General features: G+C 31.9%; 1 protein-coding gene across 2 annotated transcripts in view; it reads left to right on the plus strand.

Annotated features, from left to right (window-relative positions):
* The window catches only part of FER (FER tyrosine kinase), a 369,146-nt gene that overhangs the window by 140,270 nt on the left and 204,854 nt on the right, over positions 1-24,022 (plus strand). For both annotated transcript variants that reach the window (XM_045565690.1, XM_045565691.1), the window contains 3 exons: positions 5,067-5,159; positions 12,852-13,055; positions 21,249-21,371. In XM_045565690.1, coding sequence (XP_045421646.1) covers positions 5,067-5,159; positions 12,852-13,055; positions 21,249-21,371 — 420 coding nt within the window. The remainder of the gene's footprint in view (positions 1-5,066; positions 5,160-12,851; positions 13,056-21,248; positions 21,372-24,022) is intronic.

Below are 24,022 nucleotides of genomic sequence, written 5' to 3' on the forward strand. Positions count from 1 at the left end.
TTTATGGCTGGTTTGCATAAGAAGTCTCTAAGATATTTGGCATTCAGCCTAGAGTTTGTTTGAACATGAATATTATCTTTTTCTTGATTCTTACTGCCTCCTGATTCGAATAAGTATGTGACTGCTCCTATAGGTCCAGATAATCACTTGCATTGTTCCTTCCAAGAATGTTATTAGATTGGGTTTATTTACAGAGGGCTGTGAGAAATAATATTTGGTTTTTGTTTTAATAACCCATTATTAACGAAAATGTGTTCAGTGGTACCTTTCACGATAGTTCACCCTTCCCATAGTTCACGTTCTGAAGGCACCTCAGGTGGAATGTGACTAAGTGCTCTAAGAAAAGTAACTGATTGCCAGCCTGATACCATGGAACTTTTCTGTTTGGCTTTCATCAATGATCAGTGCAGTACAAATGATGGGGAGTTGGGCAATAGTCACTGAGTTTTCGAGATGAAGATTTTATCTAGTCCAGTGTCTTCCTTTTTACTGATGTGGAAACTAACAGCCAGAGTAGTTAAGTAATTTTCCCAGATTCATATTCTTTATCCCTTCTGACATAAAGAACCTTATTCTTTTTATGTTAGTGCCTCCTTTAAGAGCCTTGCTTTTAGACCTGTAACATGCTTTTTGGTTAAAATTGTTTGTCCCTTAACCGTGGCAGCTAGATACTGGTAGAGCTTTTGATTTTTGTCAGAGCCACTGCAATCAGCAAAACCTCAATTGTTGCCCTTTGTATCTTTGCCTGTGCTTTAGTGGGCAGGGGATGGAGGTAACCTGAGAGAGAGCCTGTTTTACTACAGTTTTCAAGTTCTAGTGAAGAGTGTTTCAAAACCTGATAGGCATGATTTTACCTTAAGTAATTTAGGTATTGTTCCCTATAGAATTTTTAAAAAATGAATAATAGATAAACTTTTAATTATTATGAACCATTATCTAAGTTTTATATATATATGTGTGTGTATATACACATACATACATACATGCATAGAGAGGGAGAGACTGTCTCATTTAATTTTAACATAATGAAAAAAGTATTAAGTGAAATATGAAACTGATACTACATCTAGACTTTCTGTTTCAGGATAGGTTAATAGCTATTTCATACTTTATATTTTATGTTTAAAACATTTTTTCCTAGACATCTCATCAGAAAATTATCTCATAATATCAGGTATTATTTTATAATATCCCCTCCCCCTTACCTCCTTCCCCAGCCCCTGACTGTGTCCACTGTGAGGGGCCAGCCTTCTGCCAGAGCTAATTCCTGTGTCTCCTTTATCTGGAGAAAGATCTTTGTCTTGTCATCACTTGAGGTGGGTAAAATGAGCGTGTCATCACTATTCCTGGCAGGCCTATGGGAAAACTTAGGCACTGTAGCCATGGTAATTAAAGGGAAACTTTTTAATTTTAATTTTTTAAAGTAGCCATTTAATTCTTTGATATAAAAGTCAACCTGTCAGTGAATTCAGCACAGTTTGATGTGTTATTAGGTAGACTATAATTTAAAGCTGATATTTAACATTATAAAGACAGGCGCTTTGGCAAGAATTGCATGTTTTATTTGTAGAAATCTGGGCACCAAGAGAGCTGGCACTGGCTAAAATGTTTTATAAACGCTATTTGCATTTTAATTATTCCTGTATGAAACTTGAGGTCTCATTATTATTATTTTTGATAGTATATTTTTTTTGATCACCCTATCTAAATAGTACCGTAAATGAAAGGATGTTTTCACTAATTGTATCCTTTTGAACACGCAATATATTATGCTTTGTAACTTTATGTAAGGGAAGCAGTTTTTGAAGTCTTCTATATCTATAGTTGGACCTGTCCATTAGATAATTCTAATTTATTAGATAATTCTGGTAAAACCTTCCTAAGGTAATATTTTCTTTTTTGGTATTATCAAAGGGTTTTGGGGGAAAGTGTTCTCTTTCCTTTTCTAGAGTTTGATGTCCAAGATGTAACTTGAGGAGTTACTTTTAGCATCTCAATGAATGTTATTATTTCATAAACAAACAAAATGCTTTCTAATACTTAAAACTCTCCCCTGAATTTTCTACTTTTTTACATAGCCTCCCATGTAGTTTTTAGTTCTGTTCTCCTCGAATTCTCATATTGGGATCATACTTCCTCTAATATTTTTTTTTTTTTTTGAGACAGAGTCTCACTCTGTTGCCCGGGCTAGAGTGAGTGCCGTGGTATCAGCCTAGCTCACAGCAACCTCAAACTCCTGGGCTCAAGCAATCCTACTGCCTCAGCCTCCCGAGTAGCTGGGACTACAGGCATGTGCCACCATGCCCGGCTAATTTTTTTCTATATTTTTTTTAGCTGTCCATATAATTTCTTTCTATTTTTAGTAGAGATGGGGTCTTTCTCTTGCTCAGGCTGGTCTCGAACTCCTGAGCTCAAACAATCCACCCGCCTCGGCCTCCCAGAGTGCTAGGATTACAGGTGTGAGCCACTGCGCCCAGCCTTTCCTCTAATATTTTAACAGCATTGACTCAGAGGAGAAGGAAGCCTGAATTGACAGTAGAGGTGTCTGTCCAATTCTTATGAAGCTTTCATTGCCAAACAGGTGAGGTTAGCGCTTTCATCTAATCTTTGTGTATGCAATAGTAGCAGCAAGACTGCTACCTCTACAACCACGCAGAGTTGGGGGAGGAATTCCCTAAAGAATAAGAAAAGGATAAATTGGGCTGCTGAGTAGGAAAACCATAACTACTACAGTGCTGTCCAATATGTATGCATTGCACCATTATAATACTTTTCTTTTAAAATCTAATTACAAAACAACTGTATATGCTTTACTTCCCATAATTTCATTTTCCATATCCTGACTGTATATTTTACCAGTTTGTTTTGTCAGAAGACTTCTTAAGCATCAGAAATAGGTTAAAACAAAACAAAAAAAAAAAACACCCAAGTTGAGGAGGGACATGCTTTAAAAGAAAGGTTACTCTACTCCTTCAAGGAGGAGTAGCCGTAGCACTTCAAGGCTGTCTTTCCTTTAGCACATCTTGTGCCTCAGTTATGGTGGTTTTTGCTAAAAAGTAAAACTGGATCTACAGCTAGGATTAAGGCTTTAAGATGCACACTCACATTCCTAAGGTGATGACCATTTGTACTATATAAAGACTTCTTTTCTTTTCTTTTTTTTTTTTAAGTTTTTTTTATTGATACATAATAATTGTACATATTCATGGATTACATGTTACATCTTGAAACAAGCACACAACATACAACGATCAAATCAGGGTAACTGGGACAAGATTCACCAGAAACATTCATCATTGTAAAGACTTATTTTCTATATTAAATATGTACATGCTTTTAATGTATTAATTTTTAATCATTTTTAGTAATTACTTGTAAGTACCTGCTGAATCTACTTTTTTCCATTTTATACATGATAAAATTGATGTATAGATAGTGATTTCCATAGATCATAAGCAAAGTAGTGATGAAAGTAGTAGATGATGAAAAAGAAGTTGAAATTATTCTCATAGGGTATGCTGCAATTATTTTGTTAACATGTATATGTTTTTAGAATGATCAGAACTATTAGCACTGTAATGATTAGAATTAAAAGTAAATAAAGTGGGAGTAGGCAAGTGGAGAGATAAAAGTTGAATTTCAGAACTGCAATGTTTATAAGGTAGCATGTGGCCAAGAATGCCTGCATTTACTATTACAGAGACTTACCCTAGGTACTGGAGGCAAAGGGAACAAAAGATGTTATTCGTGGCCTGCTTTAGTTGTTTTTCACAAGTAAAATTGGGCATCCCCAATCTGATGGAAGACATATGGAAGTATTGCACTTGACAGTAGGGTCTCTTGTTCTTTTGTCTGCAGCTGATTAGCAGTTGAAATGTAGTCATTATTGGAAAATTGACCAATGATTCTATTACAAACCCTCACACCACATGTGCTTTGCCATTGTTACCCTTCTTACCTCCTAAGTCTCATTCTTGCTCTTTTTTTTTTTTGAGACAGAGTGTCACTTTGTTGCTCTGGCTAGAGTGAGTGCTGTGGCGTCAGCCTAGCTCACAGCAACCTCAAACTCCTGGGCTTAAGTGATCCTACTGCCTCAGCCTCCCGGGTAGCTGGGACTACAGGCATGAGCCACCATGCCCGGCTAATTTTTTCTATATATATTTTAGTTGGCCAGATAATTTCTTTCTATTTTTAGTAGAGATGGGGTCTCGCTCTTGCTCAGGCTGGTCTCGAACTCCTGACCTCGAGCGATCCACCCGCCTCGGCCTCCCACAGTGCTAGGATTACAGGTGTGAGCCACCGCGCCCGGCCATTCTTGCTCTTTTTTGGTGTTCTTTTCTACCCTCTTACCTAACCCATTCACTTATGTTTATACAATGGATATAAAAATTTGAAATTTTAGGAAAAGTTTCCTTCAATTGTGGTATATGATATTCAGAAATATTTACGTTCTATAGCAAATAGCCATCTGGATTGATTTTTCTTAGTGGGAGTTTTGCCACTACCTCCTTGTTTTACCTCCTCCTCTTCCCCCTGCCCTCCTTTATCATCATGATTGTCATTATTATCATGTGAATCTTTGGGAAACTCTCTAGGTACTTACGTGAAATTCACTTTTTAAAAATGTGTTCCATATTGTATAATTCTCCTGTTTTTTTCCCTGTTATTTTTTTCTTCTTTGAAAATCTCTTACAACTATAGTGCTATCTGAAATATTCTATGTTAGACTGGTTCCTTACATATAATAGCCTGTGTCTCTTTTCTTGTACATGTTGTTTACTGCTTGGTTTTCAGTGAATTTCCTTTGCATTTCTTGTTTTCTCTCATCTATATGAATTTCTGTTTCTTTCTTATTTGTTCCCAAATAACAACATTTATTGAGGGGCCAGGAAAATAAAGTACCATAGGGTTTATATGTGTTTGGTTGTTATCCTTAATGTCAGAAAGTTTACTTTTATTTCGTTGGAAGACATGATGGATAAGCTGTGGATACAAACCTAAATACTTAAATGTGTATGTATTGGATAGTTTACTATTGCTGAAGGCTTGTTTCTTACTCCTTCTAGGAAAGAAAGGAGAGACTATCCAAATTTGAGTCTATTCGTCATTCAATTGCTGGAATAATTAGGTCTCCAAAATCTGCACTGGGCTCTTCAGCAGTAAGTAGGATTAACTCTATGTGCTACTGAAAATTGTCACTGTCTAGCTTCTTTCTGATGTACCAATGAATATCATAGGTAAATTTGTATTTAGAAAAATAAGAGCATAATTTAGCTTTTTTGTGCATATGAATCTGTTATATATGTGTCTATAGTAAAACCCACATAATACTGATGTAGGAAAGACAGAAATAAACTTATATTACAGACTTCCTGTACGATATACAGATAATTATGGGAAGCATTTTATGGGAGCCTTATTAGAAGAATAGAATAAACAAATTTCTTTTCTAGTGAAACATGACGTTTTTATAATAGGGATTACTGTATATAGTATACTGATAAAAATGTGTCAGTTTATATATTCATATCTTTAAGAACATTTTGATTATAAAATTGAAGTCTGAATGATAGATTAATCATTGAAATTTGGGTTTGGCATGTCACAGTAGTGCATAGAATATTATTTAGTAGTTATCCCTAGTAATAACAGTTTGGCCAAGCAAGATACACTGTGAACAAATAAATAGAGGTATTTCTCTAAGGTGTTAGGTATCCTAATTATTTGGAAAAGGAGTTTTTTCCCTCAAATACACAGGTACTCCTGTGTATATACTCCTGACAACTACTAATCTAATTTTGGTTCCTGTGGATTTGCCTTTTTTAGAAATTTCACATAAATAGAGTCATACAACATATGGGCTTTTGTATCTAGTTTCTTTCATTTATTATGTTTTCAAGGTTCATGTTGTACCATATTACAGTATTTCATTCCTTTTCATGACTGAATAATATTCCTTTGTATGTATTTACCACATATTGTTTATCCGTTCATCAGCTGATGGACATTTGGGTTGTTTCCACTTTTTGACTATCAGGAATAATGATGCTATGAACATTCATGCACAAGTATTTACGTGAATATATTTTCAGTTCTCTTGGGTATATACCTAGCACTGGAATTTCTTGGTCATGATGTAGCTTTTGAGAAATTACCAAACTCTTTTCTACAGTAGTTGTACCATTTTACATTCCTGCCAGCAGTGAGTGTTCCAGTTTCTCCATATTCTCACCAACAGTTTTTATTTTCCATTTTTTTAAATGACAGGCATCCTAGTGGATGTGGTTTCTTATTGTAGTTTTTAGTTGCATTTTCCTAATGACTAATGATGTCAAGTATTTTTTCATGTTCTTATTGGTCACTTTATTTATTCTTTGAAGATATGTCCATTCATATGCTTTGTGCATTTTTAAATTGGGTCTTTTTAATTGTTGAGTTGTAAGAGTTTTTTATATATTCTGGAAAGAAGCCCCTTATCATACAAATAATTTACAAATGTTTTTTCTTATTCTTTGGCTTATCTTTTTACTTTTTTGATAGTGTCCTTTGACACACCAAAGTTTTCAATTTTGATGAAGAACAATTTATTTTTCCTTGATTTCCTATGATTGTGTCATATCTAAAAAAAGTCTAATCCAAGGTGATGCAGATGCTTATCTTTGTTTTCTTCTGAAAGTTTTATAGTTTAGCTCTTACATTTATGTCTTTGATTTATTATTAGTTAATTTTTATATATGGAGTGAGGTAGAGGTCCAAATTCATTCTTTTGCATGTGGAAGCATAGTTAATTCATAATCTTAAAATGAAACAATGAATCATTTATTAAAATGAACATACAAAAATCGGAACTTTAAAGCATAATTTTAGATAAAATAAAGCAAATGCATTATAAATATGAAATTAGAATTGATCATAATAGTGTTCATGTGGCACTTGGAATAGCTATATTTCTCAATTTTTTTTTTTTTTTTTTTTGAGACAGAGTCTCACTCTGTTGCCTGGCTAGAGTGCCCTGTCATCAGCTCACAGCAACCTCAAACTCCTGGGCCTACTGCCTCAGCCTCCTGAGTAGCTGGGACTACAGGCATGCACCACCATGCTCGGCTAATTTTTTTTTTCATTACTATGTATTTTTAGTTGTCTAGTTAATTTCTTTCTATTTTTTTAGTAGAGCCAGAGTCTCGCTCAAGCTGGTCTCGAACTTCTGAGCTCAAACAATCCACTGATCTCAGCCTCCCAGAGTGCTAGGATTACAGGCCTGAGCCACCGCACCTGGCTTCTCAATATTTTTAACAGTATGGTTAAAATACGGAGCTCCTTTAAAAGACGGTCTAATGGAACACTTATATCAACAGTCTTGATGGAAGGAAGAACAGGAGATAATTAGTTGATAGATTAATTTGTTTTTAACTGAATATTATGTTTGATGCTGTCAAATATTTAATAGTTATTGTTATGATCAGGGTAATATTTTAATATATCAACTCCGATCATGTTCTGTTATTTTCAGTGTACTTAAGGAATTAAATAAGCTATCATTATCTCAGGGCACTGAGACTAGCTACACATCTAGTATCTTCCCATCTTCAGATGGCTATAATTTTGCATTGAGGACTATCTCAGAGATTTTTTCTGATGCCAAATCCAGTCGTGTTAGACAGGATTAATTGCATATTTTCAAAGCCTAGTGGCAATCATGAAGGTTCATTTCAATCGGAAGTCTTTCAAACCATATTATATTTAATGAGATCTGTTCCAGTCATGTCAAGCATACTGCCTTTTCTCCAGAGCTATCTTTTTACTGCAGAATTTCCTTAATAAGGCGCTGAGCAAATCATTTGTTCCATCTTACAGCCACTTGGGAATACTAGTTTTATCACTGATGTGTGGAATGTATAATGCCCCTCTAATCATAGCACTCTTTGAAAAATGTTCTTTAAAACCAGAATAGATAGTACATTTTGGTCCAAATGATTTATTTTTTAGATATCAGAAAAATTATTAAATTGTTCAACTAATGTCTCCTTAAAATTAATATTTTTCTACACTCTATTGACATAGATAACGTAGAATTACTTTGTATTAGAATTTAGAAAATAAAAATATTGGAAAATAAATATATGCTTTCCTTTATATAGAATATCATAAATAATATTTGCTTGGTTGCTTTTTAGAAACTTATAATTCAGCTATGTTAAATTGTACATCAGTTATAATGTCAGTATTATAATGCTTGGCTTCCACCCTTGGCATAGGGGAATGTATTTAATATTAATAGTTATTTTCAGGCATAACATAAACTGCTTGTAATTTTCAGTGTTCTCCTTGGAGTCTAGCAAAGTAGCCTTATACTTTAATAAGGCGTGTTTTTAATTTCAGGTGAAATAGTATACCTGAGTTAAACCATAGTTATCTTCTATTATTTTTAAGGTCTTAATTTACTTTTTTTTTGACCAGTTATTAAGATGTAAAACAGTAATTAACAAGGGAAAATAAAGTTTTCGCATTATATCACTCTCATACACTAAATTCTCCTGTATAGTTTAGTCATATTTAGGAAAATTGAATATTGTTTTATGGATTGTAAGTTTTGAATCATTTGCACTGTCACACATAATTTTTAAATATGGCTTATCAGGATTTATTTTCTATAATTTTTACTATAAGGGAGCAAATCTGTTATTTTATACATTTGCTCAAATGTTTAAAACAAATGACACAGATTGTGTTAGACTGATACTGAGTTTTACATAGGCAATCCCACCTTGATGATACATATTTAAGCTTACTGAAATATGGTTGCATGCTGACTCACTGCAGTGATTTGGTGATAGTTTTAGTTGAAATATATGACATGAAATGAGCAATGACTATAATTAATTGATGAAAACATGTTCTTATTGATATTATGGCACATTTTATATAAAATATATGAGGTTAAGGAAAGAATATTTGATACTTACAAAATAAAACTGTAGCAAAAATGCAGTGAAATGATGAGAGAGGATAAATGAGAGTCACAAGCACAATCCCTAAAAGTAAATGGGTTAAAATAATAAAGAGAGAAAAGAAAGTAATTAGATAAAGGAAAGATGATGAGTAAGGGAACTAAAGAAGTCAGGAACAAAAAGAGAAGTCAGAGGAAACCAGGAGGTACTGAAGGAAGCAGAAGTGTCAGACCCATGGAAGAAAGATTAAAAAATATATATTTATATGTTTAAGATAGCATCTCTATCAGAGACCCAAGAAAGTGCACAGAAAGGCAATCAAGGAAATGGGAAGTTGAGGAAATGATGTAATATTTGAGTTTGGCTTAGTTGTCTATCTTTGTTTAATAAAGTTTTAGAAAGAATTGTATACAAAGCTAATCTGTGATTAGCATATAATTTTGTGTAGTCATTATGCTAGAGAACAGTTTTATTATTAGCTAAAGACCAAACTGAAATTCTTAAGTACTATGGTATAAAAAAATTGTTAATTAAGAGATTTTTAAATAAGAGTTTTATTGCTAGTTTGTTTCATTGTGGAACATAAACATTAGGTAAAGTATCTTTGCTTTCATTAATGATATCAGTACGTTAAAAAATTACCACTTCTGCTTTCATGCTACAAAAAACCTAGAATTTGTAGAATTATAGTGGTTAATGCTAAAAATAGAACCATTATTCTAATTAATTTACACTATTCCTTTCTAGCCTGAACACAAGTGATCCTGAAGATCAAATGTCCAGAATATCTTTTATTTTTCATTGTTTTAAGAATTAACTCATTCGATAGATTCAAACTATAAGTATTTAGAAATTTGAAAAAAACTGACAGAACATTATTTTTCATGTTTTCATTTTATATTAAACATTTTATGTTAACAATCAAACTCAAAATGGTATGAAATACACTTTCCTGCCTATGATTACATTTCCCTTTCACTTTAGAGAATAGTTTTTACGTGGTACATTCCCATTCAATAAACCAATATTTCTCATCTTTTGCAAACATTTGGTGATCCTCTTACTTCTGATTATATGACATTTGATTCCTCATCTCCTCCAAAAATTCTCCGGTAATATATAGCTTTAAAATTAAAGCAGTCTCATGGAATTTGTGAGAAATGTTTAAAATCCTTTGAGTTACTCATAGTCAGCCCTGTATATTGCTAAACTAGATTTGGAATAATTTATTACTTAGACTATTAAATTAATAACTAAATTCATGTAAGAATAGAAAAGAGAATTAAATTTAATTTTTGTGGTTATTAAAAATTATAAATTTTTAAAAATCTTTGTGTTAAAATTTTATTTAGTTCTAGCTTGGCAAAAGGTTTACATGTATATTTTCCATGGTATTTTATTCTGTTTTTTTTAACGATTTATTTGTGTGCTTTATTTTAATAGAGTACAGATTTTTTTTTAAACATTTTTGTTTTTGCCTCTCAAGAAGCTCATCTTGCTACTCAGATATTTTGAATAAAGACATACAAATCTTCATTACATACTTGAGAATTAGCCTGAACTAGATTAAGAAGGAAAAATGGCTTTCTTTTTCTTTCCTTAAGAAAAAAATACTTTGGCCAGACGCGGTGGCTCATGCCTGTAATCCTAGCACTCTGGGAGACTGAGATGGGTGGATCATTTGACTGCAGGAGTTCGAGACCAGCCTGAGCAAGAGTGAGACGCCGTCTCTACTTAAAAAAAAAAATAGAAATTAGCTGGACAACTAAAAATATATAGAAAAAATTAGCCGGGTATGGTGGTGCATGCCTGTAGTCCCAGCTACTGGGGAGGCTGAGGCAGTAGGATTGCTTGAGCCCAGGAGTTTGAGGTTGCTGTGAGCTAGGCTGACGCCACGGTACTCTAGCCTGGGCAACAGAGTGAGACTGTCTCAAAAAAAATAATAATAATAATAATAAAGAGAAAAAGAAAAGAAAAATAAATACTTTCATTTTCTAGTACTAGCTCCTCATTGCCTTTTCATTTAAGCCAATCTCTTTATGTCACTAATTCTAGTATGTTTTTATTGGAATGTTCTTTTAAGAATAAGATCTGGGGAAAATATCTAAATGGCTATCCCAGTTAATCAGGAAAACTTGTCTTATTTAATATAACTTAGTAACTGTGTTGGAATAGCTGTAACTTTAAAAATAGGAGGCTTCCTTCTCGTGCAGTGATGAGAGAGATGGGAAGCGGCTAAGTACAGGGGAAGCTTCGCTGGCAGGCCCGCTGCTCACCTCCTGCTGTGCGTCCAGTTCCTAACAGGCCATGGATGGTACCAGTCTGAAACCAGGGTTGGGGACCGTAGATGTAGGGTCCTTGTATCTCGTGCCTTGGCCTCCCAAAGTATAAAATTACAGGCATGAGCCACCTCCCCTGACCCCTATGCATTTGTTTTTAAAAGTACTATTCCTTTACTTTGTATAATTGTGGCTGGTTCTTTATATAATTGATTCCTTAAGCCCATTTTGGGGAACACATTAAAATTTTTTGAAATATGATATTTATCATAATTAGTACTAAAAGAAAAAGGCTTATTTCATTTACAAAAAGTTGCCATGTATAGTCACAACATGTATATAATTTTAAAAGTTAAAAAATGTCATAAATAGAAGAAATAAAAACTAGAATATTGACTCTTCTTTGAGGTCTATTTGAGGCTTTTCAAGTTTTTATTTTTAAACGAAAAGAATGGGTTTTAGATAATAAGAAATGGAACTTTAACCCATAAGTTTTAGGCTTCTTTAGTGGTACTAAACAATGAAGGCTATGTTCAAACTAAGGTTTCATTTACTACAAAGATACCATACTTTGGCCCTATTAGAGTTCATAATATCAACCTTTAAAACTTCATATGTGAATATTTGCCTTTTATTCATATTAATTCCAATTTTCCAATTTATAAATTACTTTCTCATGAGGCATTGTACATATTGTATTATGAGAACCTTAAGAGTTAGTGCAAATCATTATACCTGACCCATAACATACTCTCACTGACTGGAGCAGTTTATTTTTTGTGTTTCATTAAAAAACAACAACACTTTTTACTTGTAACCAGAAAATGTATGATTACATATACCATTAATTAGAACATTTCAAGGAAATACAATCAGTTCTTAATTATCTCTGACATTTGGTATTAGCATTTGGCCTCCTAAAATAACAGATAATTTACTTTTCCTGCCATATAGTCCTCCGTTGTTTTTGCCATGTGTTTGCAATTGCATATTGGTGGTTTTCAGTGATGCTGTTTCTCCCAAGGCTTTATCTGCCATTGCTTAGCTAGAGCAGGACCAGCTATGTGGCAGAGGTAACAGTTAAGGAAGTCAGGTGGGTAAGGATAAGAACAGGAAGGCATAGCAGCAAGGTAGAATCAAATAAAACCAAATAGTGCTCTGGGAACACATGACATGGACAGTCTACAGCCTGTGTGATGGAGAGTTTATTCCATAAAAAGAAATAACTCCGCTTTTCATTTAAAAATGAAGTTGTTTTCTGATATATTTCTCTGATAATACCTCTTTTTCTTCATAATTTCTCTGGTTGATAAATTTTAACATGGAGATTTATTTTATGATACGGTGAATAAGATTGTTAATGCTAACTTTAAATGCTAATATTATGTACCTCTGTATGATAGAAAGAAAGAAGTATTGAAGGATATATATTCATGCTGAACTTCAGCACCAGTGCTCCAAAAGATATTTTCTTTAAAAATGATGAAAATTTCACATTCATCTTACAACTTTTAATTAGTTAATTAAAAGAAGGGACATTTGTAAAAGTTTTCATAATTGCTATGAATTTTGCTAGAAAAAAATCACCATTTTCTCTAATTAAGGTTTTTTATTTTTATTCAAGCTCTCTGATATGATCTCTGTCAGTGAGAAGCCCCTGGCAGAACAGGACTGGTACCACGGGGCAATTCCCAGAATAGAAGCACAAGAACTGTTAAAACAACAAGGAGACTTCTTGGTGCGAGAGAGTCATGGGAAACCTGGTGAATATGTCCTTTCTGTATATTCTGATGGACAAAGGAGACATTTTATCATACAATTTGTTGATGTACGTTTCCAGTTTAGTTTATATGTATATTTTGATGTAGTTCATTGTAATATGATTGTATTAAAATGATGAATGCTTTGTGATAAATAACAGTAACTCTTAAAGCTTAGCAGATAATTTTTCCCCTGAATTTCTTAAATATAATACTTCAAAATTTACTAACATGCTAAATCTTATTAAGGAAACATGTATTTAGAAATATTTTAAATTAAAATTAGTTTTCAAAAATATAAATTAAATTTAAACGTATAACTATTTAAAATATGTTAAGTTAAATTTGAACATCAAAGATATTTTAAGTTAAAAATAAAAATGTGATTATCATGAATTCTATTTTTAAGGAAACTCAAGTTTATGAAATTTATACTTTTGAAACTAGACCTAAAATTGCTTTTAGAATGGTGTCATGAGGGATTTTTTAAGAAATATTAAATAGTGATACTGAAATTCCTTAGTAAATGGAACAATGATACTTGAATTGGTTTTATGATTCAATAAGGATTTTTTTGTTTTTATATTAATATATAAGTTGTTGCTTATTGGCCTTAATAATAAACAGAAACTGATGAGGAATTTTAAAAATAATCTATTCACATTGTTCTAATGCTAATTGATTTTTGAAATTTACATATTGCTAAACTTACTTCTATGTTTGATATATTTTCTTTATTGAGCATTAAACAGAGAAAGAGTAATTTCAAAATTTTCACTTTTACCCAAAGAGAAATTTTTAATGTTTTTGGCGTATGAGGGAATCATTGCCTCTATTTGACATTCTATTCCCATCATTTCAAATGGCATGCATTTTCAAGTTAGCTGTACACAGAATTTTAGTTTATGTCCAGCGACTATAGTGATACTAATTACCTACTAATCACCTTACAGAAAGATTGAACCATGATCATTAAGTGAACCTCATAGGGTTTTAGGTAACTTAGTAACTTTTTTATTTATATACATGTGTATTTATCTGTGTATATATCTATATATATATTTTTAAGGTGATACATACTGTATAATTAATCCTTTTAAAGTGTACAATTCAGTGGTATTTAGTACATTTACATGTCAATAGTTATAGTGAAATGAAAATAGATAACATTCAGATAGACTAAAAGGAATATGTCCATAAAAGTATATCCATTATTATAATTTTCACACTATTTGTTAATTTTGCATAGTGTTTGGACTTCAACTTGGTAATCATATTTGCCCATTTTTATACATCTAACCTTTTTTTTTTTTAAAAACTATACTGTTTCTAATAGCATGTTATTCTTTATTTCCTTGGCAAACCCTTCTGTAATTTGTATGTGCCTTTAAGTTATAGAGGTAGATAACCTACCCTATTACCATTTGTGACCATGTTGCCAATATTTATAAAATGGTATGAGAATTATAGATGGAAGAATTGTAGATAAAGTGTAAACTAATTAACTATAATTTATATGAATGTTTCATTCTATTTTTAAATTTTAAAAGTTACTATTTTTGAAATATGTCTTACATTAAATAAGACTGAGATATTTACCTTATTACCACTTCTAGTTTAAAAAATGTAACTATAGGAATTAAATTAGTATTCTTAGAAACAAAAAGGAATGGGGCAACTGGGAAATTATCACTTGTTTTTAGTATCGCCATTTTGTTTTAAGTGTCTAAAATGAAGAATGTAATATATGCTAAAATAAGACATTATAAATTCACATTTGAAGGTTTTATCTGACTTCCTCTGTCACTGAAGTTTTTCAGGTATCTCTATTAAAGATGAGAGGATTTGTATTTTAGTAAATGCCTCAGGGTTTCTACTGCCTAATTGTTTTCTAGGGAGCTTCACTATATAGCATTGAGCTCCTCAAGGAGTTGAAAACAGGAGTTTAAGGTGATATAGATGATTTTAATTCTTTTTCATTTTGTGCAGGTGAATCTTCCATGAACTAAAATTATCCTATTTCTTTCCTCCTATACATGTTGCCCAGAAGGGGTAAATAAAAATTCATTAACAGATATTTAATGATTGCCTATTATATTCTAATGAAGGTGTTTAAATAAGGTGACAAATATCCTAAGAGAGAAAGACATAAAGTAACATGAGATTTTAGAGAACAAAACAATTATCAAATAGTGGATCAATGAAAAGAGCATTGAACTTGGAGTCAGAAGTCTTGAGTTTAAGTTCCAACTCTGCCCTTTACTTGCTCTGTGGTTTACAGAATAATGGGGGTAACATCCTATGGAGGTTTTATGAGAATCAAATGAGTGAATATATACTTTGCAAGATGTGAAGTACTAAGCAAATATTAGGCATTTTTACCATCATTTGATGACTTTATTTGAGAAAAAAATGTACTTTGCAAGAAACATCATTGTAATTTGAGAAGTTAATTTTGAAAATTTCTTTTTGCTTCCTGTGGGATTTGTAAAATTTAAGTACTTATGAAAGTATTGTTTTATTTATGTATTTAACTTTGAGTTACAAATGTTAATTTTAGCAACATTGCTGCTGTGAACTATAGTCTAGGATGGCAATTATTTTGGAGCTTTATTTTTGTATGGTTATCACAGTTACTTTTTAACATGGTGCGAACCTATTTGCATCCTGTGAATGTTATAATTGATCAAGATGGACATATATTTAAAATTTTTATCTTTTTTTACTAATCTGGCAGAGTACATGCCTCCACGTAATGGCATCTCTAGCAGAGAGTAGCTATATAAGCTAGTTCAAGCAAGAAGAATTGTACTTTTTATTGGACGCTAAATGCATTAATTTTGTAAAATTCAGATGTATTAAGCATATCTGAGAGTTTCTGAATCTCACTGTATTGCAATTTACTGACCTATTCCATAGTTATTAGCTTCTTTATGGTGCTTAATGTAAAACCATATTCAAAGTTTGTACCGAAAACTGTTAATTTCGTTTCGTAAATGGTAACAGATTTTCATAGAGATTCAAATAGCTTTCTTTGTTCCATTTGATAAGTAAATATAAACAATCAAATCCTTATATTTGTATATGATAAAACAAAAGAACATGTGATAAAACAAAAGTACTTCCAGAAAGAATTTTTTATTCCATTATTAATAAAAAAGTACCAATTCATATTTTTCTAATTAGTTTATCTAACACTCATTTCCTAAACACCCATTTTTGCAAAGTATCATGTTATGCAACACAGAAGATGAAACAAAAATATATGGCCCTTCTCAGTGAGGTTAAAACCTAGTAGTTGAGACATTAGAATTTGTGAACAAAGAAATAGTAAAGATGCAGAATTAGTATTGATTGATTAAGCCATGAAATCTAGATTAACATATGGTGGTAAATTAAAAAGAACAACATAATACATATTTTAAAATAAAACTTTAGGGAAAAATCCTCCATGTGATGGCATCTTTTATTCATTCATTCATTCAGGAAATTCGTATTGGTGAGTATTATCTAAGGCTCAGGGATATGGGCCAGTAAAATAAAATAACAGAAAAGTGGAGGTTATAATTGTGAATAATATGTGAATATAATATGTGATGTAAGGTAGCTTAGTGTAATAAATGTCAACAGATATTTATTGGATGTCTATCATGTGCTAAATTCTACTTTGAAGTGATAGATTTAATCTCTGAATCTACTAGATAGGTCTCCTTTATATTTTAGCCTTTTGTTTTATTCAGTTTATTCATTTCAGCCCTTTTCAGATTTTTTTCTTATTTAAGCCTGCTTATCTTGAATTATTGAGCTTGATTTTTTGTTCCAAGAGATCTATTCAGGCTTTTTATTTCAAATTAAACATTCATTGAATTCTCTTCTTATTTTTGTGTGCTTATTCCTTTTTGTCTGACTTCCTTGTATAATAATTTCCCTGGAAATGTGTATAGCAACAAAATATGGTTCTATTTTTTTATGTTTTTCATATATATGCATAATTGATTCTTAAGTAGCATAGTGTTAACTCAGAAACAAATTCTAGATGTAGTAAATGTTTTAAAAACAAAAGTAATATGTGGTAAAAATTCACAATAAGAATCATAGAATGTGTGCTTCATATTAACACTTCATGGGATGGGGTCAGTATATATTCTTTTGAATTTTTTTGATATATTCTAATCATATACAGCTATATACTTTTAGTTTATACAAATTGATTCTTATCATATTTCTATTCATACTTCTTTTTTATTTAATGATATAGTACATGATATTTAAAATGTAATACAAATGATAATAAAAATTGATCTTTGTAGAAACTTGTAGAAGTTTATTCTATACTATTTTTTATTGCTTGTTTTGGAATTCACATAAGAGATCATTAGGAACCATAGCTAATAAGAGAAGTATCTTACTTAAAAGTTAGTCTGGTTCTCTGTCCTGTTACTGTTAAAACCGTGGAGAAAAACTTAAAAAAAAAAATCCATCTGTATTTGAACCCAACTTCAGGTTAGCTGTGTCACAAGAAATTTATAGAGATCTGTAACAAGGTCAAATGTAATATTTGGAATTTTGAGTATATCAACAAATAAGTCCTTAACAGTTTTAGTGAATGTACTATTCTAGGCCTTTTGTTTGTTTGGATGAACTTTATAAGCATATAGTCTTAGCATCATTTTTAGATCCTTTACTGTATATTTATCTTTAAGAAAGTGAGTTAATTGGGTTTATACTGAATTAAGACTCAGAATTTCACTATCAGACTGATTGCTTTAAAAATAATTAAATTAATGGCTAGATATGTTCTTAAGTAGGGAAGCTGAAAATTGTTATTATTTTATTCAATATTTCTCTAGCTATAGAGATATACTAAAATTTTACCTGAGACAATATGACACTAGAAGTTGACTTGAGATGTCATTCTGTGTGAATTTTATCTCATTACTTACATTTTTGTTTTGAGAATTTTTATATATAATACTTGTACATTTTTATGGAATACATTTGATATTTTGTTACATGTATAGAATGTGTTATGATCAAGTCAGGATATTTAGGGTATCCATGACCTCGAGTGTTTATCATTTCTATGTGTTAGAAAAATTTTAAGTTCTCTCTTGTAGCTATTTTGAAATACACAATGCGTTATTGTTAACTATAGTCACCCTATGCTGCAATAGAACTTTAGAACATATTTCTTATCTAATTGTATGTTTCTACCCATTAACCCACCTCTCTTCGTCTCCCCACCTCCCTTACACCCTTCCAAGCCTATAGTAATTATTATTCTACCCTCCACCTTCACGAGATCAGTTTTTTTAGCTCCTGAGTGAGAACGAGTGAAAACATAACAATATTTTTTTCTATTCCTGGCTTATTTCATAATTACCTTCACTTTCATCCATGTGGATGCAAATGACAGAATTTCATTCTTTTTTATGGCCGAGTAATATTTCATTATGCATATTTACCGTATTTTCTTTATCCATTCATCATTTGATGGACACTTAGGTTGATTTCATATCTTTGTTATTGTGAATAGTGCTGCACTAAACATGGGGGTGCAGGTATGTCTTTGATATGCTGATTTCCTTTTCTTTTGATAGATACCCAGTAGTGGGATTGTGAGAGAGTATGGCAGTTCTAGTTTTAGTGTTTTGAGAAATCTTCATATTCCTACCACCAGGGTATAAAAGTTCCCTTTTTTTTCACTTTCTTGCCAGCATTTTTTATTTTTTGTCTTTTTGATAATAGCCAGTCTAACTGGGTAAGATGATACCTCATTGTGGCTTGATTTGCATTTCCCTGATGATTAGTGATGTTGAACATTTTTCATATACCTGTTGGCTATTTGCATGTCTTCTTTTGAGAAATATCTATTCATGTCTATTCATTCATTACTTTTTATTGAACAATATCTTGAATGCATGCGTGTGTGAACTTTCCAGTATTCATTTCTAAGTTATCTTGTTTGTCTAACTTCGCAGCCATTTTATATGCACTATGTTTCATTCATTCACACGTTTCTTGATACAAGCAATATATGCTAAGGCAATGTTCTGGACCGTGTAATGAACAAAACAAATGTAAATATTTATCACCTGATGAGGCTACATTCCTACTGGGAGAGATAATAAAAAAAGATAAATGATATATATAACATATACATAATACATATATAATGATAGTGATAAGTTCTAAAGAGAAAAATTCAATAAAGAAAAGGAGGTGAGAAAGTTAGGGTGATAAAATAGATATTGAACATTGTGTAGGGTGGTCAGAGTAGACCTTACTGAAAAAGTCACATTTTAATGACATTTTGATTTAAAGACTCAAAGGAAGTGAGGAAGCTATTATGCGTATAACTATCTTAGGAATTAATTCAAGCAGCAAAGCAACAGGCCTTGAAGAAAGAGTATATATAGTGTTTGTAGAACAAGAAGGAAAAGAAGGTGGCTGGAGGAGTGGTAAGGATAAGGTAGAAGAGATGATGGGAGCAGATTATATAGGTTTTAGAGACCATGGTAGAGATTTTTGCTTTTATTCTGAGGGAGATGAGAATTTTGAGCAAAGTAATGGAATGACCTGTTATAACAGGATCCCCTGACTGCTGTGTTAACAGTAGACTGAAGGAAGACAAAGGGAGCAACATTATATTTGGTTAGAATATTATTATTGTTGTTATTATTATAATACATGTTACACTTCTATGACCTTTTGCATTTCTTCATTTCTTAACCAATTTCATATAAGAATGCCTTCTAGGATAATTGAGTTATTTATAAATAGTCATTATTCCTTGAGAACATGTAACTCATAGTGAGTGTTCTTTGAAGAGGTTTCTTTTATTATTTGTATGATGATTTAGTAATTGAATGTGTACCATGTACCACATACTGGGCAAAGTGGTTGACACATTAATACTTTGTCAAGCCTCACACTTATTCTGTAAGGAGGTCCAAATAGTACCTCTATTTCACTGGTGAATAAGCTAAGACATGGGGAGATCTTGCTCAGTGTATTGTACATCTAGAAATATATTAGTGTCTTCGGTGTGAAATATTCTTAAAAATCAGTGCTAATATATCATTGCATCTCTGGCTACTATGTACAAAAGTTCATTAGACAACTTATTAACAGCCTCCCTGAATTGACTCTAACACTGACTACCTTGAGTTGAATTATACTCTGGAGTTAAACTAATCCATGTTTGTTCCTTACTTGATGAAATAGAAATATTCATTTTAAAAGTTGTATATAAATTAAATTTTGGCAAATTGAATCCTAATTTATAGTATGGAGAGGAGCTTCAAGTTTTTTTAAACCTTTAACTGGGAAAATAATCTTCTAATAATGCAAATAGTGTCCAAATTTAGACAGTTTTGAAAGTAGAGTTTTCTTAAGATGGAGTACACTCATATTTGTATCTAAACATACCTCATCTGTATGTACAGGTGAGCTCTTTGTGAAAAATCTGATGGAAGCTTTTATTACATTGCATTGCAATACTTCTTGCATTTATTGACATCAATTCATACATATGATAACCTACCCACAATTTGAAATATAGAGACAGAGGAAAGGGGTCTTGGCAGAGTTTTGGGGAAATGCTAATTACCTGATGATATGAAATAAAGTAATAAGATTTTAGCGTGTTGATGTTTGCAGTATTATTACTGGTGTATTTTATTTCTTTATCAAAGGTGTGTGAAAGAGCTGTTGGTGATGAATAATACATAAAAACCCCAGTGTAGAAAAATAATTAATATTATATTAACAAGTAGAAAATAAATGATAAACGATATTAAAATATTTATTATTGTATTGAATATACATTCTTAAACTTTTGACATTGAAAATTTTATCAAATGGAACATAAATGTAGATATACATAAACATATTTCTTGTACTTTAACTCAGATATATCCCATGCTATATTTCCTGTGGTTATCATTTTAGCAAAATGCATTTCAGGTCTATTTGTTAGTTGTTGTTTTTTTTTTTTAACAATTTGAATTGGATTTAATCATTGTGAAAATTAATTTCTCTGTCAAAAGGTACATTTTTAAAACATGCTGGAGTTTTATTTATCTATTTTATTTTTTACCATCTTAACCATTTTTAAGTGTTATAGTTCAATAGTTTTAAGTATATTTACATTGTTGTGCAATGATAGTTTTAGTTAAATGGAATGTAATTTGTCGATGGATGTAGCCTTCCTCAAGCAATGTCTTCACATTTATTTTACCTTGTTGTTCTCTCTCCAGAATCTGTATCGATTTGAGGGCACTGGGTTTTCAAACATTCCTCAACTTATAGATCATCACTATACAACAAAACAGGTCATCACTAAGAAATCGGGTGTCGTTCTGCTGAATCCTATTCCTAAGGTAGGTGCATATATGCTTTTTTTGTTTGTTTCAAAAGAATGTTTGGTGAGTTAACATTTTCCATAGTAAATAAAGTTCTTAAATTATTTGCTGGTAGTTCAGAAACAAAAAGGTTTTGTGATTACCACTACTAGTACTAATGCAATTGAATTGTGGAATTTCCTTGATTTTGTTAAGATGGGCTGCGTTTTTATTCAGTATTTGCTAGGATACAAATGGCCTATTTTTGTTTGTTTGTTTTTTTCTTTTTTTCCCAGTTTTTCTTCGAAGATTTTAGGCTTTTCGTGATTTTGTAAGGCTCATACTTTGAAAGGTTCAGATTATAAAAGATTCTAAGTTGTATAGGTTAAAGAAAATGCCCAGCAATTAGGAATGTATTAGAATTTTAATTTTGGATATAGGGTTTATAATGTATTATAAGATACTGGAACTTTTGTAAGCCTATACTACTCTTCACAAAAGCAGTAAATTATAACTTCCTTATGTGGAACCAGGTAGCTGGATGAGAGATTGCGTTAGGTCCTTTTTACCTCTAAGATCTATCACAGAACATATTTCTTTCATGTGCTTTAAGAGATCTGTGAGGGAAGGAATGGGTATGGAGAAGGTTTGTGTTTTTAAGGTAAAACTTTTGAGGCTAACACCAAAGTGGGACAGTGTGAGGCGACTTAGCTTCTGAGCCCTTTTGATGTTTCAGGAATTGGGCTGGGGTTGGCAAGAGTCATTTCCCTTGTTGGCTGTCTAATATAAATAAATAATAGTGTAGAACAGGGAAAGCCATAAAACTTGGTAGGTTGATTTTTGTTGATTTGATTTTTATATATCTAGGGATGGCTTTTAATTGGAAGTAAGTGCCAATCCCAAGAATGCTAGTGCATAATCCAGATTTAGCTAATTAGAAATTATTATATTTTCTTTTGTTAGTCTAGAAAATAATGTCTATATTTGTACTTTTGTTATATTACTAAATCTTCACTGAAGGACTAAACTTTAATATTTCTCTGACAGAAGATTTTGATAGTTGGCAAATATTTTAATTTTTTAGCTAAGGAATTGGCCTTGAACAATTTTCTAGAATTATGAAATTGGCTTATTTTTTGTTAATATTTTTCTATTCATTTTTTTACCACCTTAATTACCAAAAACTGTAAAAAATTCTCCTTTAGTTTGAAACAGGTTATCACATTTTTTTCTCTAGCAAAAAAAAAAAGTCTTCCATCTATAAATGAATGCTATTGTTTTCAGAATTCTAAGTGATGTATTCTCATGGCTTTATTTACTATTTATACATCAACAACTTGTAAATTTACATTTCTAACTCAGATTTATCTTTCCCAAAACTCAGATGGTTCTACTTTTCACCCCAAACTGTGAGTTTATCACCTTTAACTCCAAAATTTGTTCTTTTTTAGAAGTAGTACCACAAAATACCCAGCTTCTCAAACCATAAACCAAGGTGTCATCTTTGACATCTCTTTTTTTTTCATTACTGTCCTCCCTCTGCCACTTTAAGTAACAGGAGTTTTGTATACTCAGTTGTATATGTGGAATTATGAACTTCGATTCCAGTGTATCCCTGTATGAATAAAATTTAGTGCAGGAAGATATTTTTACCCAGGATATACAACTAGGATTTCAGAGATTTGGGGTTTTTTGTTTGTTTGTTTGTTTGTTTGTTTGCAGACAGGGTTTCCCTTTGTTACCTGGGCTATAGTGAAATGGCATCATCATAGCTCACTGTGACCTCAAACTCCTGGGCTCAAGCTATTCTCCTGCCTCAGCCTCCCAGATACCTGGGAGTGCAGGCATGCCACCATACCTGGCTATTTTTTTTTAAATTTTCATAGAGATGGGGTCTTGCTATGTTGCTCAGGCTGGTCTTGAACTCCTGGCCTCAAGCTATCCTTCAGCCTTGGCCTCCCAGAGTGCTAGGATTATAGATGTGAGCCACCATTCTCTGCCCAGATTTCAGATACTGATGCCCCATTTCTCTAGCCAACCATTTGCCTTGTCTACAGGCTTAGCTAAGTCTAAATTGAATGACCAAAGCCATGAAAGAGAGAAATAACAATGCTGATACAGGCTTGAGTAGGAATATATAATTTCAAATAAAGCTATAGCCCTCACTATATAAAATTTTCTATAAAATGAACCTTGATAATGGATTACATCCTAATATCTTTCTCTTCACCCCCACCACTGTGGAGTTGATTGTCTCATCATTTAATAGCACTAGCTATGAAAATAAATGTATACTGGAACTGTAGAAGATTAAAGGGCTATATTTGGTTGCTTTATGGAGTAGAAATTTAAAGTTTATCTGGCAGACTATTAACCTGATCTAAAGTACCAGTATTTGAAATATGCAAATCATTATCTCAGTTTGTTGTAAATACTGTTATACACTTGATTTAAAGAATCCTGTCACTCTTTTTAAAAAAATCACAAAGTAGAGGTTGTGAAAGATAACTTTCAATTATGAATAGAGAGCACATTGATACGGATTTTGTTACTGTGGGATTATTTGTTACATATCTTCCTTTGAATTATTTGTATTCTTATAACTGAATCTGTTTCTTGATTTAATTTGTGTAAGACATTAATGTCTTTGATCATATAGTGTGCAGTAAAATATCTGATTTCCATCTTGC

Source organism: Lemur catta, chromosome 12, assembly GCF_020740605.2.
Source record: "Lemur catta isolate mLemCat1 chromosome 12, mLemCat1.pri, whole genome shotgun sequence".
In the NCBI taxonomy this organism is placed as follows: domain Eukaryota; kingdom Metazoa; phylum Chordata; class Mammalia; order Primates; family Lemuridae; genus Lemur; species Lemur catta.